The 19,159-nt window shown below is 42.2% G+C and overlaps 1 protein-coding gene across 2 annotated transcripts in view; it reads left to right on the top strand.

Moving 5' to 3' along the window:
• Window positions 1–16,477, top strand: part of LOC130168160 (tumor necrosis factor alpha-induced protein 2-like) — a 64,103-nt gene extending 47,626 nt beyond the window's left edge. For both annotated transcript variants that reach the window (XM_056374797.1, XM_056374796.1), the window contains exons 4-15: window positions 5,844–6,121; window positions 6,205–6,471; window positions 6,615–6,733; window positions 7,233–7,347; window positions 8,072–8,182; window positions 8,648–8,748; window positions 8,845–8,961; window positions 9,745–9,880; window positions 10,798–10,920; window positions 11,092–11,247; window positions 11,385–11,506; window positions 13,450–16,477. In XM_056374797.1, coding sequence (XP_056230772.1) covers window positions 5,844–6,121; window positions 6,205–6,471; window positions 6,615–6,733; window positions 7,233–7,347; window positions 8,072–8,182; window positions 8,648–8,748; window positions 8,845–8,961; window positions 9,745–9,880; window positions 10,798–10,920; window positions 11,092–11,247; window positions 11,385–11,506; window positions 13,450–13,741 — 1,937 coding nt within the window. In that variant the 3' untranslated portion in view covers window positions 13,742–16,477. The remainder of the gene's footprint in view (window positions 1–5,843; window positions 6,122–6,204; window positions 6,472–6,614; window positions 6,734–7,232; window positions 7,348–8,071; window positions 8,183–8,647; window positions 8,749–8,844; window positions 8,962–9,744; window positions 9,881–10,797; window positions 10,921–11,091; window positions 11,248–11,384; window positions 11,507–13,449) is intronic.
• Window positions 16,478–19,159: the final 2,682 nt, after the last annotated feature.

Raw genomic sequence — 19,159 nt, 5'->3', positions numbered from 1 at the left:
CTGCTGATGACTTCCTGTCAGAGACGCCTGCACAGTCTGCTGATAATCACTTATCTGACACATGGAGAGCGGCTTCTGTTTTGACTGTCAGCACACACACACACACACACACACACACACAAACAGACTTTCTCTGAAACTGCTCCATGAACACCCAGAGAGGAAAACCTGAACCTGCAGCACCTTCAGTGTCTGATAGAAGCCCCTGTAGAAGCCCCTGTAGAAGCCCCCCCCCCCCCCCCCCCCCCCCCCCCCCCCCTCATGTCTCTGTGTGAGTAAAGACAGCAGCTTTTAAGGTGAAAACTACAAGTTGTATCGGAAAAGTTTCTTCACTAGCAGCTTCCCAAGACTTCAATAAAGACAATGATAGGTTGAGGTTTTATCGTAGTGTCAAAACTCCCCTCAGCTCTGTTTTTGGCAAGAACTTCAGAGCTCAGTTTAAAATGAACAGCATGAAAGATTTCTGATGAGACAAACACTGGGTGATAGAGCACAAACGTCTCTGTTTTTATATATAAATTAACTATAATGGTTGGAAATTGTGGGATATAAAGGAGTTTGTCTGATTTTTTCAGGGATGTCAGTTAGAGTGCGCGTGATGTCATCCACTCTGTCTCTCAACATTCAGTGTAATACACACCCATCAGAAAATCTGAAATTGTCTAAAAATGACACAAAACTTAAACTGCGATTTTGTGAAAACCGTAATAGTTATGAAAATACTGATTCAACCTAAAAAAGCATCAAGTCTTATGACCTGTTTAAAGTTTCAGCCATGTTTCCACATTAAAACATGACGAAGTAGTAGGGCTCCAAGAAGGGGTGGATTTGGTCATTTTCATGACGTCTCTCCATTCATTCTCTAGTTTGGTATTTATGTCGCCATGGAGTTTTGATTTATAATTTGTCTGGGTTTTGTCAAAACTGCGGGAATAGTTATTTGCTGAAATTTCTTACGGAAGAAGAATAATAATAAGAAGTATATTGTCTTTGTCAGTCACATTTACACTCATACATCACAGGATGGGTCATGTTGCACAACACACAACACACAGCTACACATGTTGTCAGCATGGAAGTTCTTCACTGTGACTGAAGGAGACACAAAGCTGCAGTTATGTGAAGCCAAAGTAAGAAATGGAGGAACAAACACAAAAACATGCAGAACAACAAACTAATCAGACACTTAAGCTCCATCGCCTGCTGAAAATTTCCAGTTTCAAGAAGCTAAAGGCAAAGAGGCTAAAACTAGAACCACACCTCTGACCTCACCTGTGCATTACAGCTACCTGCCAAACTGCTGCTGCATCTCACATGCATGTGTCCACACTGCCAGCATTGCTGATGTGTCTTGGTCATCAATAATAATAATCACCCATCAGCCAAGAAAATTACAGTTGGAGCAGCTCTAGTCTGCAGGTCTATCAACACCTCCACCCAGCGCAGATCCGATTCTGTAGTTTCATTCACTTTATTGTATATTTGTAAAGGAGTGTGTCTGCAGATGAAGAACATATGAAGGGTTTAACAGGAATATATTGAAATATCAGAGGAAACATGTTTGATCCAGCTGTGCCTGCAGGGAAGCAGCTGGACTGTCCTAACACTGACGCCTCGAATGCACTGAGAGAGAAGAAGAAGAGAAGCAGAGAAGAAGAGCTGCAGCTCTGAGAAGAAATAACAAGAGATTTCGCCAAGTCACAGGAGGTTTATTAAGCTACTTCACAATAAAAGCATCGGCTGGACGGTCAATCATGTGACCACACGTCATTGACATTAGGCAATTTATTAGAAACATCCAACTAAAACTGATGTAGTCTAATACAACAGTCCTGCAGTAAATCCTCCTTCATGAAGATTATAATGTTTTTATTAAAATTGTTTTAGACAGTTGTTGTCACATCATCAACCACCATTCACTGCATGTGTTACTTTACTAATCAGTTTATTCAATGCCTGAAAAAAATATACAATAACATAACAACAATTTCAACAAACAATGATCATTTTCTTACAATGGTTTACAGACATCAAACTGGTAACTGGATTTAGTGTTAACTGGTTTTAATTCATGAAAATAATGATAGTTAGAGCCTCAGGTCACTGAATGGTGACTGAATGACGTGTCAGAAACCTGCCGGTGCCAGTCGACAGTATCTTCCTCCACCTCCCACATTCTGTGTTAAAACAAAATAAGGGTTAGAGTTTATCCCAAATCAGTTTGAGTGATCCCAGTTAGACATGTGAGAACAGTCCTGAGGGTTCATCTTCTCACGTCCTCCACTACAAAGACACTGACACAGACGCTGGTCTATGGAGGCGTCACAGTTCAGGTGAGAAGCTGCTGAGTCGTGAGTCTTCAGAGGAGAAGCAGCTCTCCTCCTCTGAAGACTCCTACAACAGGAGACAAGGAAAATGTGAACACACAGCTCAGGTTACGAGCTGCACACACTCACACAATACAGCTACTGTTCACTCTCACACACACACACACACACCACACACACTGAGTATGCACATTAAACACATTTAAATAGGCACTGTCAAAAGTATCTCTCCCTCTGCAGGTGGATCTGAGCAGTTAAAGTCTGACTCAGCAGCTCCAGCTTTCACAATGCAGTTTGAAAATAGTTTTATTAGCTGCTGTTTCCATTGTTTAAAAGAAGTCTACGAACATGTTTCATCTTTTCTCAGAGAAAATCCTCAGAGCAGTTTTCAGGAACACATGGCAGGACGTGGACTCTGCATGAGAGGAAACAGTCTGAGCTGAATCAGACTGCTACAGAAAATCCCACCAGGACTGACAGTGAGCAGCTTTAACAATCCACTCACGTAGACCTGGACCTGAACTGAACCTGTATGTGTGTGTGTGTGTGTGTGTGTGTGTGTGTGTGCGTGTGCGTGTGCGTGTGTGTGTGTGTGTGTGCGCGTGTGCGTGTGTGCGTGTGTGTGTTCCTGTGTCGACACTGAGGAGGATGAAGGAGACAACAACATCTGGAAGTCTCACATCCTTGCTGTCTCTCACCAACACACACATACACACACGCAAAGCCTTTATTTTGAAAGAGTAGCCCTGGCAAAGCTCTTCTCTGATGCAGCAGTCTATGTCGGAGAAGACATCATTTCCTGTCTCCCTCTCTCTCTGTGTGTACTTCCTGACTGTGTATTATCCGGCGGCTGCAGTATTATGATGTGTTGAAAAACTGAGTCATATTTCCTCTTTGATTATCAGCATCACGTCTGTTTGTGGTTTGACTCTTATTTTGTTCCTATTGAGGGACTCAGTAATTCACTCATGGTGATAGGACCTGGTCTGGTCTGAATGTTGAGCAAGACTAAGACAAAATAGAAAGATAAAAGCTGAAGGGGGTGTACTGGGGGTGGGGGGCAAAAATACTGTGTGATGTGACTTAGAGTCACGAATGGTCTGAACTCATGGACATGTTGATGTGATTCAGTGTGACTTGAGGACATTATATCTGATGTCCCACCAGAATAAACCTCCAGGCTGCACAACTTCATTCACAGTCCTCGGGTTTTCTTCCAGTGACAGCTTGTTCTGCCACCAGTCAGCAGTGGTTTATATTGAAGTCACCAGAACAACAGGAAGTCACTGGGGCTGTAATTATGACTGGGGTGTGGGTGAATAACGATGATTAGCAGCAGAGCGCTGACGTTAGAGCAGCCAAGCGTAACAGAAATGCTCCTCCTTGTGTGTCAGCTTGGCACGAATGAGCTCAGACGATGTCATCACAGTTCTGCTGTGACATCATCACGGTTTTGACAGTCAGAGAGGATCCTCCCTGAACAACCTCACACTGACAGACAGTAAACACTGACCTCAGACCAGCTCTGTGGACTCTGGAGGATCAGACTGTGAACTCACTGAGAGAAATCTGTTTGGGACCATTTCTTCTGCTTAAAAATGAGCTCAGATCTTTTTGGCTACATGAGAAGCTTTCAGTCAGTGTCCATGGTCATCAACCTGTGTTACGTATCTCAACAGCTCAGACAGAAGGTGGAAAAACCAACGGAAGTTAAAGTTTGGTCTCAGATTAGTCTGAAGGTTCAGTGAAGCTTCACATGTTCTCTTCTCAACACACTGCAGTAAACATTAATACACATATATCATACAACCAAAATCAAATGGCCCCAGGCCCCAGAGGGCCCTAAAGGCCCCAGGTTCACTGCCTGTCCGCTGGTTCATGGTGATTAGATCATTTCTCACTGAAATAAAACATCATCTGGTGCTGTTTTTTTATGTAGATCCATGGCTTCACTACTTCACTCTCTCTGTGCTGCATATTCCTACATGCATGTCATATATGTACATGAACATACACACATAGAGACAGACCTGAACCTGGTGTGGTCTGCACTGAGACCTGATGACCGGTCTGAGATCAGCTAAGACGTGTGTCCCTGCACACACTCATGAGCTGAAGCTGAAAACCTGATCAGTGATTCTGTGGGAACCTCCAGCTCCGTCCTCCTGAGGCCGCTTTGATGTTCAAATCAAACGAATCCTCCTCCAGAGCTCAGTCAAGTCAGAGGGGACACATGTATGTGTGTGTGTGTGTGTGTGTGTGTGTGTGTGTGTGGGTTGTGTGTGTGTGTGTGTGTGATGAGCAGCTGTTAATGCTAATAAATCAGAATGAAGAGTTTCATTCACAACAGTGACCTGCAGATCTCACTCTGCTGCTGCTGAGGACGTGTCACATAGAAACATGTGTGAGGACGCAACTGGAAGAAGCTTTACACATGATGATTTGCAGTATTTTAATAATGATTAATGTGTACAGTTCAGAGACTTCAATTCATTTTAAACAGTCAGAGAATCACAAAACAGACATCAATAAAAGTAGTATGTGCAGAGAGAAGCTTTTACCTTTATATATAAATATATAAAACATGTTCACTGTCAGTCATAAATGTAGTGTATGAGTGAGAGAGAGAGAGAAATGAGAAACTTAACAAACCTAATGTCCAAACATACATTCATAAATACCAGTTTGTATGTAATAGCAGCAGTTTGAGGTCTTCATTTGATTCTTATGGAAGCGTTGTGTTTTAAGGTTGCCCATCCTATTCTCATGAACATGATATCTCAGTAACATTCTGAGGAAACTTCATCAAAATTCACTTGGACTTTGATTTTTGCGAAGGTCAAAGGTCACTGTGACCTCACAAAACATGTTTTTGGCCATAACTCACAAATTTATACACTAATTATGACACAACTCAAATGTCTAACAGCATAAAGTTAAGTGATGAAATTTCATATCCAAAAGGTCAAAGGTCAACTTCACTGTGACACCATAATGTTCTGTAAAAACACCTCTGGTCATTATTCACTGCTGTAACGCTGAAAGGAGAGACTGACCATGTTTCCTGTAACTTGGGAAACAAGGGGAAACAACCACGAGGAGTATTAGTTAAAATGAGAAACATTTCTCCAAAATCACCACCAGTGCCTCCGTCTCATGTTTCATATATACTTTATCTACTGGATGTGACAGTTCATTCTCAAATGATTTACTTGAATAAGTGTCAGAAGTCAAATACAGAGTCATTCACACACAAATAGAGACTGTTGTGGCTGTTAATTACAACCACAGCTGTAATGACGATGAAAACTGTATCATCTGCTCCAGACAAACATCAGCAGCTCTGGTTCTTCCTGCACCTGAAGCAAACAGACAGAACATCTGCTGCATGTCGCTTTGACCTGATCAGAAACAGTCTCTGAGTATCAGCTGACAGTCTGGTCTGAGTGACAGTTAGAGGAGCCACTGATAAAGTCTGAACCAGTCCTTCTCTCTCTCTGTGTCTGTGTCCTTCAGTCCTGGAGATCCTGCAGCTGGTGAGGAAGCGGGACCTGTTCCTGGCTGACTCTCACATCCTGGAGCTGGAGCAGGAGTGTAATGAGTCTGCCGCTGCTGAGCGGGGCGGCACAACACAGCCGGAGGACAGCACCAGCCCGAGTGTCAAAGACGGCGGGCGGAGGAAGGCGAAGGACGTGGAGCTGCTGTACGAGGAGCTGCAGAAGGAGCTGTGGGCCGTGGTCCGGGAGTCTCTGAGGTCCCCCACAGCTGGGCCGAACCTGGGCCTGGTGGTTCAGGTGAGGGCTGCTGCTGCCGTGGTTATAGTGGTGGTCACATGTGTCAGGGCTGACCTCACCTGAGTCTGTCTGTGTGTGTGCAGGTGCTGCAACAGGAGGAGCAGGCTGATAAAGACTGGGCCGTCCACAAGGGAGCAGCCCCAGGGGGCCCGAGGCCTCGTCAGCTGATACAGAGGTGGAGGGAGGCGGTGGAGGAGGCAGCTGAGGGCTCGCTGCCTGAGAGAGCAGAGTTCACAGCTGGGGAGCTGGATGGATACCTGGGGCGGCTCCGAGCCCGTGTGGTGGAGGACTTGGGGGCCGCCAACAGAAATGTGGTCTCCATTTACCCCGAAGAGTTCCAGGCCTTTCAGGTGAGACACACCTGGACACAGAAACACCTGGTGTCTGATAAACTGTTGGATAGATTCATATAAAACATTCATGAGCCTCAGAGGATGAATCAGGTGACTCTCTGACTTCATCTAACTTTAACCTTTAATATTTGACCTGTCAGGTGTACGTGCAGAGTTACCACCAGGCGGTTGCCAGGCAACTGGAAGCCATCACTGACAACCAGCTGGAGATCACTGACATCTACTCTCTCCTGGACTGGCTGCACAACATCTACGACAGGTATACACATTTAAGTGTCACCAGTGGAGCGTCTGTTATTTCTGTAGGACTGAACAGCACAGATTTCGTTCCTTCAGTGGTTCCTGGTTCTCTGAGAATGTCATGTTTTTCAATGGCAGACACTTTTTGTTAGTTAGCTTGTTTTATTTTGTAATTTGGTTCCTTGTGTGTCTCAGTGTTTTTGCTTCTTGTCGTGGTCTTGTTTCTGCCCCGCCTTGATGTGTTTCACCTGTGTGCAATCACCTTGCCTCCTTGTCTATATAGTCCTTGTGCTCCCCTTTGTCTGTGTCGGTTGGTCTGTTTAGTTCAGGGTTTGTTCACGTCGTCTGTTCATGTCTGTATTTTGGTTAATAAACCTGTCTGCACTGTTCCCCAAAGTGTTGGCTGCATTTGGGTCCTACTTACCCCTCAAACCCGTGACAGAGAAAGGTTCTGTGTAGATGTGTGTATGTTCAGACATCATGTGTGTGTGTGTGTGTGTGTGTGTTTGTTGTTTCAGAGATGTTCTGGGGACTGTGTGTATCACAAGCCCGTTCAGCCGCTCTCAGCTTAGTCCTCTGCTGCCATCAGAGACTGTGGACAGACTGGAGCTGGACTGTCTCAACTCTGTCAGGGTGAGACACACACACACACACACACACACACACACACACACACACACACACACACAGAGTGATGTTTTCTGAAGGTTTGTCATTTCCTCCCTCAACTGTTGTGATGAATAATAATGTATTAGCATTACTATTATTCTAGTTAGTTCTGTTAGTTATTATTTGAAGAAACAAATAGAAACATCCACCAGACTTCAGAGGAAAAAAGTGAAATTCATAGTAAATCATCTGGATCTGCCCCAAAATCTTTTTGTGGGTAATTCTGCTGACAAACAAACAAACACAGACACGGGTGAAAACATAACCTCCTTGGAGGTAATAACCGGTAGCGTTTGTCAGTGACTGTGCAGATCATGTAGTTAAGTTAAATACCCCATCTATATTTTTCTTAATATAAGACGCTGATGTTTCTCACTGAACAATAAAAGCAAATGTTTTGTATGAAAAAATAATCTGAAAAATCTGAAAAGAAACCAGAAGGAGTAGAAATATAAAAACACAGAAAATGAAAATACAAGTTCTCTGATGTGTAAATAAATAATGAGATTTCGTTTCCTGTTTTAGTTTTCAAAATAAAAGCCTGATAAGTGATCTTTTTCTCTCATGAATTATTAGAACCAAACAAAAAATTATCATCTAAAAGTATGATTTGAGTCTGAGAAGCTTGTGTAGGTTGTGGTTCAATTTAAGGTGTGTTTGTTTTGATGCCCGGCTCCTCCCTCTGCAGGCTAAAGTGACCACAGAGCTGAGTCAGGTCCTGGATGAGGAGGAGAAGAGGTGGATGGAGACTCTGCACATCGAGGAGTATCAGATCACTCTGGCCAAAACCGTCATACAGGTACACCCCCCCCCCCCCCCCCCCCCCCCCCCCCAGTCCAACTCCACCCAGCAGCTCTGATCAGAGTTTCCTGTCTGGTTAAATAAAGGTTATTGAATCAGAGTGAAGTGGTGTTACGCAAAAATGGATTCCACTGCATCTGTACACTGATTGTTCATTGAGTGTGTCCTTCAACTGCAGCCAAAGTCAACAGTGAGGACTTCCTGGTCACATATACACACACACAAACACACACACACACACACACACACTGATTTCAAGTGGAACCAGCTGCTGTCCTCTAGTGGCCACCACTGATCTGGTAGCAGATTTGTTCCTGACATGTGGATCAAGTGTTGGTCTGATTAATGTTGCACAGCTCTATGAGTGTGCTAAGAAAAGTTGTGTACAAATAAATTTACCTTTAATTTGCTAAAAGTTGTTGTCATATGAAAGAAGTCACTGAATATGTGTGTGTTGTTTCAGAGGCTGCAGGTGGATCTGGAGCGGTCTGCCTCCATCAACATGAGTCTGGGCTCCAGAGTGGCTCAGTGCAGCCTCAACGGCCTGGCTGACTTCCTCTACAGGTACACACACACACACACACACACACACACACACACACACACACACACACACACACACACACACACAGAGTGATCATGAGTCTTGTGTTCTCTCAGTTTCCAGCGTAAAGTGGAGATGTTCCATGAGAAGGTGCAGAATGGCCTGTTTGGAGACAGCGAGGACGGATACGTGTCCAAGACAATCGCCCTGGTCAACTGCTGCCCCCCCTTCAGGTAGAGACACACAGAGACCTGCTGCTGCACCAGGGACCTCCTCAGATAACTGTCAGTGATGAGCTTCACAGAGAGGCTCATTTCAATGCATTCTCATCAGCTGGTACCTCAGTGGAAAAAAAGGAGAAAGTTCTTCCTTATGAAAATAAAAATATCAGGAACAAGGTTCACAGAGGGAACTTTATTTATCAAATTGTTTTGCATTATCTGAAACTGATTTATGTTTTATTTGTTGTGTAGTAGACCTCTGCTGGTTATGATCACATTGTGAGTCGGTGCACCCTCAACTGTGTCTGCTCAGGCACAGTGTGCATCGCTACAGCTGGTCGGACAACAGGTGGAGCTCTCCCATCAGTGCTCTCTGTCATATCTGCAGAGTGTTAAACTGACATTGTATTAGAACTGGACTGGACCACACGGCTCGGGAGTAATGACAAAAATAGTAGTTCCGGAAAAAAATCCCACCATAACTGTTCAGTAGTTTCTGTTCAGCAAATGAAAAGATGCAATTTAAATATTTTAGACTTAAAACACACACATCTCTCCTGCTACATTTGACTGACATGTTTGATCATTGAGCATCAGCTGATTTTCCTCTTCCCTGTCTAAACTCTGTCCTTCATATACCTTAAATTCATTTTACGAACCTGAGTCTACAGAATCAGATTCACTGTTGTTCCTTCATCAGATGTCTTTGACCTGTAACATTGATGTTCCTGATAATAATGTGTGTGTGTGTGTGTGTGTGCGTGTGTGTGTGTGTGTGTGTGTGTGTGCGCGCAGAGGCTTCGTGCAGCGCTGTGCTCAGTGTGACCCATCAGTCACTGAGGACTCTTTACGTCGAGCCAACAGAGCTCTGGATCACATCGTACAGCAGGGAGTCAGAGTCCTGTCTGAACGGCTGTACCTGCACATTAGGGTACATAAACAAACACACACACACGCACACACACACGCACACACACATTGACATACAAGCCTGTGAACAGTGCAGTCAGTGTTTGTCCTTCAGTCCCTTCATCCTCTCTCTCTCTGTGTTGCGTTCAGGCCACACCTCTGTTGTCTTTACCAATAAAGCTTTGAATTCAATTGAATTTTTACCCTTTATCTATAATGAGTGTGTTTACTGAAACACTCAGAATCCATGACACAGAGAGACACTGTTCATCTATTGTTTATGTTCCATCAGGTCAGTTAATATTAGTTTTGATTAGTGGAGTTTCGGTTATTCATATATTCAGTTTATAGTTCAATTAAGATCTTGGTTACTTTAACAAACATCTGTTCTGTATCTTGAACACTGCCTCATTCCTTACCTCGCTGTGTGACATCTGAACACAAACCTGTGTGTGTTCATGTCCTCACACTGTTTTCTGTGCAACTTCAGTTTCACAATGAAAAAAACAACAAATGAGACATTTAAATCAATCAAGGAAATAACAAATTACACTACAGGTAGTTAACCTGTTTCCAATATTAATGTAATATATGATATAAGAAAATCTAGACATGCTGTGTATTGATACTTGACTTTATAGTCTATACCTTAGATATTATGATTATTATACTCAATAGTCTTTTGTCTAATCTGGTCTAATGTTCAGTTCTTTTGGGAAAATATTATTGAAATACAGATATTTTAACACAAAAGATGTGCAGTAGTGAGCAAAACATTTTATGTATGTAGCCTGGAAAATCCAGGACAAAAAAAGTCCATAAAGCTGCATCACTCATCTTGTTTGATTTGAGCTATGACAATCAAACAGTCATAATAATAATCTGTGTGTGTGTGTGTGTGTGTGTGTGTGTGTGTGTGTGTGTGTGTGTGTGTTTCAGCCGTTCTTTGAGCGGCTGGTGAAGAGGAAGTGGCTCAGCAACACAGAGCCGTACGAGCAGATTGAAGCTCTGATCAAAGATCACTTCAAGAAGTATCACAGGATGGACAGTCCTCCATACCAGGTACACACACACACACACACACACACACACACACACACACGGCACAGCTGGACACTGAGTGAACATGAGTGCATCTTGGTTCCATCAAACTGAGAACAGATACAGTTTATTAGTTTAATCATCTCTGTCTCTCTCTCGCTGTCTGTCTGTCTCTATGTCTCTCGCCCTCAGCTGCTGGTAGCGGAGGTCCACCGGCGGGTGGTGATGGAGTACCTTCGCTCGGTCATGCGAGGCAGAATCATCTGCACCTCGATGAAGATGAGGAAGAGGATGGCTGGTCGGCTCAGAGACGAAGGCAAACAGATCAAAGTCCTCTTCAAAGACCTGGTCAGTGTTAAGGGTCAAAGGTCATGATGACATTTACCAAATCAGTCTGAATGAGGCTTTAGTTACAACTCTGAGAGATTTATCAGCTGCTGTAGTTCATTAATTATAGAAGTATAATCCGTCTGTCTGTCTCTCAGGAGTCCCCGTCCAGCTGGTTGGACAGCGCTCTGTCTCACATCTCAGAGATGATCCAGCTGGAGGACGTCCCCTCCATCCAGATGGAGGTGGGAGTTCTGGTCAGAGAGTTTCCAGATGTCAGGTAATAACACACAAAAAACAAAATAAAATACACTATTCCTCTACGTCTTTTTTTTTTCTTCTTTTCTTCCTCTAGCTTTACAGTATGTTCAGGTACACACACTGAGAGCCTGTGTGTGAACTGTTCAGCTCAGCAGATATCTGACTTACTGACTGACTGACTGACTGACTGATTGATTGACTGGGAGCTCTGCTGGTAAAATCTGTTTCTGTTCATGTCACTAAAACATCGGTATTCATATTAACTGGAGGTGGATGTGGTTTGTACTGTGAGTTAGAAACCATCCGCTCTGATCGATTTTCTGCATGTCATTGTTTTCTACTGGATGAATACTCCTCATTCATCCCACACAGTGAGAAAATACAAGTCAGAATATTTACTTTCTAAACAGGAGTTTGATTATATTATGAGAGGAGACTAGAAATGAGAAAGCTGTTGATGTATTGGGGCCTTATTACATATGTTTGAATAAAAGGGTGTTCTGTATATGATGGGAGGAAATCCAGGTTAGAATAAATTTAGTTTGAAATGTCTATTTAAGATGATGGGAAAGTTATTTACATTGACTTATTTAAAACGCTCCAGTCGGTACATTTGTTTAAATTAGCATCAGAAATTATTTAATGTGGTTAAAGTAGAAATGTCTGATCTCATAGATAAATATAACACAGGTGTTCAGGTACAATATTGAATTATACATAATGATACACAGTCACTGTAGTTTTGCTCATGAAGCAGAGGAAAATAGACCTGAAGCATAAAAATACTCAGGTGTAGCACAGTGGGTTACTCAGGCGCCCCATATATAGAGGCTACAGTCCTCGCTGCAGCTGGCCCCTGGTTTGACTCCCGCTTCGGACGGCCCTTTCTTGCGTGTCATTCCCCCTCTCTCTGCCTCCCCATTTCCTGTCTATCTACTGTCCTGTCCATTAAAGGCACAAAAAGCCCCCCCCCCAAAAAAAAAAAACTCAGGCTGCTATCATGAGCAGGTGGTGTGAGTGTGTGAGCAGCACAATCGTACACAACCACCGTCCCTGGTGTTACCTTGTCACATTGCACATAACACCAACAATCAACAATTCATATTTAATTATTGAAATGCAACAGTGCAAATGCTGCTGTATCAAGATAGGATGCCACCATTGTCATCAACTATTGAGTAAAAAATGTTGTTGTCTTTTAATTTAAGGTAAACACAAGAAACTTGCCAGACAGTGATCACTGGCGTCCCAGAGTCACTCCCCTAATGCCAGCCATCACTGCTCCTCACACCACGACTTTTTTCTTTATCTTGCCTATGCTACCACAAACAACACCATCATCAACTCTGACAAAACACACTAGCAGATTCAGCAAACAAACTCCCCTAAACAGTTGGAGAAAGTGGCGGCCATTTTGAATGAGGGAGGTAGAGTCAAGGAGAGGTGCCTTTTTGAGCTAAACTCTCCCCCCGCCGGATTAGGCTGTGCTCTACCCCCCCCTACTCCCCCACTCTTCAAGACAATGAGGGAGGTAGAGTCAGGGAGAGGTGCCTTTTTGGGCTAGCTCTCCCCCGCCGGATTAGTCTGTGCTCTACCCCCCCCCCCCTACTCTCCAACACCACACCATGCAACTCACCTAAAACAAACAAACTCACAGCCAAAGACACACTACAAACCAATTCAATACAAGCAAACAATACAGGCCACCTCACCTGGACTAACCACATGGTCTCAAAGAGGCTCACACAGGCCACACCCCCCACTTAAAAACACTTCCTCTTCCTGGATTTCTTCCTTGCTTCTTCTCTTTGATAGAGATCATTCTTTCATTCATGACATTTCAAAATGCCTGTGATTGACTTTAGCTTCCAAAATAAGGTTGTTTACTCCGTTATGGTTCTGTGAAAACACATGGAGTGACACCTCCTGTTCATTCCTCATCCTCTCTCTCTGTTTGTACAGGAAGAAGCACGTGTCAGCCATATTGAACATTCGGGGACTGACTCGGCAGGCGGAGCGTCAGGAGATCCTCAACATCGTCAAAGACATCGAGAGCAGTGATGGCAGCGGCTCGGCCCGGCTGTCCCGGGACCGCGCCCTCTTCTCCGAGGTGCCGGTCACCTCCGAGGTCCACTGCCTGAACGTGGGCCTGAGCCGCATCGCGCTCACCGCCTCGTCCTGCTTCACCACGCTGCGACCGCGCCGCCGCAAAACCCGAACACCTGTCCAGGAAAACTCTGACGATGTTCTCTGAAGAGCCGATTTCCAAGGTTTTAGATTTTTCAAAAAGCCCCTGACTGAGTTGCAATAGCATGATGGCGGTTTCTATTTTTAATTCAACTCCAGTCCTGATTATTATCCACTAAACTAGCACTGACTGGATTCTTCCATTAGGCTGCCGCTTTAACAGAATCCACCAAAAACACCTTTGTTTTTTTGTCTATTGTCATGCTATAGAGAAAACAGAAGGAATGGTGTGAAACTGATTATGATGATGATGATGACAATGAGGCTGATTAAAGAACATAACAGAGAGAACTGAGGACAAAACTGGACTGAAAAATCAGCTCCTGTCAAGAAAAGAATCAGCTCTCGAACAATTTCTCTTTAATGAAAAACTGATTTGAAATCAGAAAATTCTGGTAGATAGAAAAATTAATCCATAAATCTGGGGTTTCTTCTGTTGAAATTATAAAGGACGGAAAATCATTTATTGGGATTTAAACTTCACATGTGATTTTTACCTGTGGAGAAAACAGGGTTGAGGCCTGGTCACATCAGAAAACTGTCACAGCAAAATTCATTAGTGTGTCTTTATTGCCTTCACAGGTGATGCTGAAAGCTTGGCCAGAGACAGGAACTAATGTTATTTTGCAACATACCAACTGGAGTTAACGTTATGCGGTGATGTAGTGACTGGAGCTAACGTTATGCAGTGATGTAGTGACTGGAGCTAATGTCATGTGGTGACAGTGATTAGGGCTAATGTTATTTGGTGACTTGGTGACTTCTGCTAACATTATTTGGTGACTTACCAACTGGAGCTAACATCATGTGGCAACTTAAAGACTGGGACTAAGAACTTGGTGATAAAGTTACTTGGGCTAATGTTATTTGGTGACTTAGTGACTGGAGGTAATGTTATTTAATGACTGGGGCAACCATTATGTGGTGATGTATTAATTAAGGCTAACATTATGTGGTTATGAAGCAACTGGAGCTAACGTTATGTGGTGATGTAACAACTGGAGCTAACGTTATATGGTGACATAGTGATTAAGGCTAATGATATTTGGCACCTTAGCGACTGGAGCTAAAATTATTTTTTGACATAGTGATTGGGGCTAACATTAATTGACATCATAGTAATTAGGGCTAATGTTATTTGGCGACATAGTCACTGGCTCTAACATTTTAACAGTGAGTGGGGCTAACGTTATTTGGTTCAGTTTTGTGTATTAAAGTTGCTCACTCAAATGCATTAATACAACAAACAAATAGCTTGAACGCTAACTGTTGCTTAAAAGAGTTAGCTTCTCCAACAGGCTAACATTACCTGTACTTAATGGAACATTAACCAGGTTGTATTTTTTAAGTCATTTAGCAGAGTATTTTTTCATAGCTACCACACTACAAGAAAGAGTATCAAGCGATTTTTTTTGGGATAAATGATGATAAAATATGACATTGACACAACTTAAAAGTAGTCTGTGTAATGTTTCTTCTAACGTTTTTAGTTCTCAAATTTGGTTTAATAAATTTAATTTAATTTAACTGACTTAGCTCTGAAACTTGTGTTGCTATAGAAACTGCTGTGACTAGGCTTCAATGATGTAAAGTCACTGTAATGTGATTTCACATTTTTGAGACATTACATGTGGGTTTAAGTTTTTTTTTAGTTGATTTTCTGACATTTAACAGGATTACATTTCATGTTCGTACTAAATCACATGCTCCAGATTTGATTTTTTTTAACATAAGGGACCTGTTCAGCTGCATTGCTGTTTGACCTCAGAACAAACTGCAGGATTTCTGGACTTTGAGCTCGAAGGCACTTTATTGAGGATCAGTAAAAGGAAAGCAGTTCTCTGTGCTGAGGTGGACTCTAGACTGAAGTGCATTCTGGGAAAAAGACCAGAACAAGAGGACTGAGAACCAGCAGCTGGATTTAAGATGAATTTCAGGATTTGTTTTGGGGATCTTGACAGTTCAGGGTTTCAGAGATGAGTTTCTAATCCCAGGACCTGGAGATGCTTTGTGACAAAACTGGACAGTTGTAGTTTTATTGTTGCACACATGTTGACACGTTTTATTCAAAGGTACTACACAAAGATCCGAGTCTCTATCAGCTGATTGTGTATTTAAAGCCGTGATTATAGCTCAAGCTCTTAGGTGTGATGAGGTTTATTAAATGTGAGATTTAGATATAAACAGAGATTTATTATTTCTATATTTCTATTCTTTCTATGTAGAATTATAGACTTTTACTATAGTATCTGGTGTTGATTCAAAGTTTAGATAAAAGGGGAGAGAGGGCTCACTCTGTCGACATTAGAAGGACAGAACTACATACTCTTCAGAGACAGACTGAGGACTAACTGGGCTTAAACATCTTCTCATATTTTAATGATTTATTCTGCATTTCCTCGCATTTCCACTTTTAATGTTTTTGCATGTTTTAGCTCATAAAACAAGATTAATTTCCTGCTGTTCATTTTACAAACCATCCATCAGTTTTTTATTCTTCATCTTCCTTCCAAGCATCATGTTCTATAAAAATCGGCTCTTTTTTGTTTTAAAATATCACACTGGTGGATGCTTTGAAAGGATGCTTTGACGTGTGAAGCTCATTAACCAAAAACCTTTTTTAGCTGAGCTGCAGTTCAGATCAGAGACACGTCTGTCTGTTCTTCATGTCTGTAGGATGTATGAATGAATTCCTTCTGTACAGGGATCAGCTTTAAATCACAATAAAACACATCAGATCACGGCTGTGCTTTGACTTTTCCCACATATCTCATGTAGAATTGAATTTACTGCTGTCGTTTTTAATTTTAGGTAGTTTTATTTTCTAACATAATTTCAGTTTAACTTTAGTTGTAGTTTTTTGTTTTTGTTTTAAACACTGGTGTTTATTATTTTGATTGTATTATATAAAAACATCATATGGACGTTAAACGCTTGATTTTCTTGAGGTGTCATTAAATAACATTACAGCAAGCTGGATTACCAACCAGGCAAAGGCCTCAGATTTACACAGTATAATTTATATATTAATTTATTAATTTTATTAATCACTAATACGTCATAAATTCACACCACTGAAGTACAACATCTACAATGGATCCTCCATCCTGATTTTGAGGGGATGACATGCAGCAAAGGGCCCACTGTGGTCTCCTGTTGTCTTCAATGATCCATTGATTGTATCATAGATCACAATTCATATTTAGATTGCCTTTATTCTATGACTAATGGTCCAAAACAGGGCTGGATCTACAGGGGGGCAAGGAGCCTTGTAGAGCCCCCCTAACTTTTGTGTTTTTAAAATTGATTTTGTAAAAAGAAATCGCCACTATGTCCACAAGCTTCCCAAAGCATTGAATCAAACAATAAATTGACCAAGAGTGAATAATTGTAAATGTAATCTTAGGCTCAAATATTTAGCCATGGCCCAGCATTAAATGCGCAGAGCGGCGTTGACACACAGCGAGTCTGCCTGCAGCCCGGCAAAGAGAGCAACTGAGCTGCTCCGAGCTTCTGAAGGTGGGTTTCCCCAGGTGAAGTTTAAACACACCAGTTTAACTTAAAGTTAAATTTGTAATGAATGTAATATATGCTAAAGGCAATTCAACAATAAGAGCATGTCCATTAATCATTAGCTAAAAGTGAAATCGCTCGATCGTGATTTTGGGCGTTAAGTTACAACTGACAGGGTCAGTGCTAGGAGATTGATCATTTTTATTTTGATTAGCTAAGCAGAACTATAGAATCCACTTACTCTCACATATCACAGCAATGAGGCTGCACAAATTAAACCAGGCTACATCCTTCACTGTCAAACTGGGAAAATAGCAAATACAATGGGAATAAGTAATCTAAACATAACTGCTTGTGTGCCTGTGATTTATATTTCTTATACTTATTTGCTACATGGCCCTACAGTGTAATGTCATACAAGGATTTTAACCAGACCTTTTCACATCTTGACTCTTGCAGGCCAGAGTAGCTGGAGTGATTAAAAATGAAAAGGAAATGTAAAAAATGAAAATGCTGAGGACTGAACAGGACGAAGAGAAGGAGAGAAATGAAAAAGGAGGAGAAGACAGTATGCTGGAGTGAGCAGGAAGAGGAGGAGGCTACAGAAGGAAGAGATGAAGAAATAAGTGAAGGAGAAGAGGAAAAAGAAGAAAAGAATGTGAGGGCTGAAGATGAGGGTTCAGATTCAGAGAGAGGGACAGAGGCATGGAGTGATGAGGAGGCAGATGATGATGATGACAGGGAGACAGAGGGTCCTCCTGCTGCAGTTCCAGCTGGACCACATGTTGTTTTATCTAGTTTTTGTCTTGTGTCAGTCTGTATTTTTAATCTTGTGCCTGCTGCTTTTAAGAGAATGCCAAACTGAATTTCGATGTAGAAACTAAAATCCCTTGTGTAGTGTGTTGATACAGGGCATGATATAACGATAAATAATTGGAAAGTATTTTTGTGGCTCTTTTGTTGATCCATTTACATATATATGGGGTTTCCCACACACCATCCTCCCATGCCACGTTGCCAAGACCTCTTGCCACCCCTTTGCCACCCCATGTAGAATTTTCTAGATCTGCCGCTGGTCCAAAACCAAAAGATGTTGGGTTAACTGTCACAGAAAATTAATGATCAAATATCAATATTGTTGCCAATCAGTTTTGGCTCATGCAACTAATTAATCAATCAACTAATCATTGAAGCTGGTGTCAGAGTGGTGGTTGGTTTCTGGGTGCAAGGGGAAATAATGAAAGTCCCATGTATAATGGTGGTCGGTAGGGCCCCAATAACACAATTTTTCCTCTGGGGCCCCTCGGGAGGTTAATCCAGCCTCGACTACATCTCTCTGCATTAACCCCAGTCAGCTCTTATTCTGAAGGCAACGCAACTGTTAAAGTCTCAGCAGAATGAAAATACACTCAACATTACTGGAGCATTCAATGATCCATTGTGTTGTTAAACAGTAAAACAGTGACCTCCACTGGACCACTACAGACTGTTACATTCAAGATCTCATGGGGAAACTGAGGGGTCGTTTGTGGTGATCAGATGATGTTTTTGCATGTGAGACATTGTAACGTCTTGGTACAAGCTTCATGATGCTGTTTCTAGTCAACTGGTTTGAACACATCACTATTCTCTATTATTTTGTCTTCTCCTCAAAGTTTTATTTTAAAAGTCTTCACTGGTAGAGTTATTATTTCTGCCTTGACACTGGTTGATGTAATGGTTTGATAAATGAGAGTAGGATCATATGTAGTGATGTTACATGTAGGGTTGTCAAAAAAATCGATACACAGATAGTAATCGATACTAAAAATTAGTATCGGATTAGATACTCATTTGCAACAGTATCAATACCAACAGTGCCGTCTTCGCCTCCTCCATTTGACACAACTTCATACAGCAGCACTGCAGACAG

Source organism: Seriola aureovittata, chromosome 4, assembly GCF_021018895.1.
Source record: "Seriola aureovittata isolate HTS-2021-v1 ecotype China chromosome 4, ASM2101889v1, whole genome shotgun sequence".
Classification (NCBI taxonomy): domain Eukaryota; kingdom Metazoa; phylum Chordata; class Actinopteri; order Carangiformes; family Carangidae; genus Seriola; species Seriola aureovittata.
Note: the sequence above shows the minus strand (reverse complement) of the source record. Positions and strands in the feature narration are given on the sequence as shown.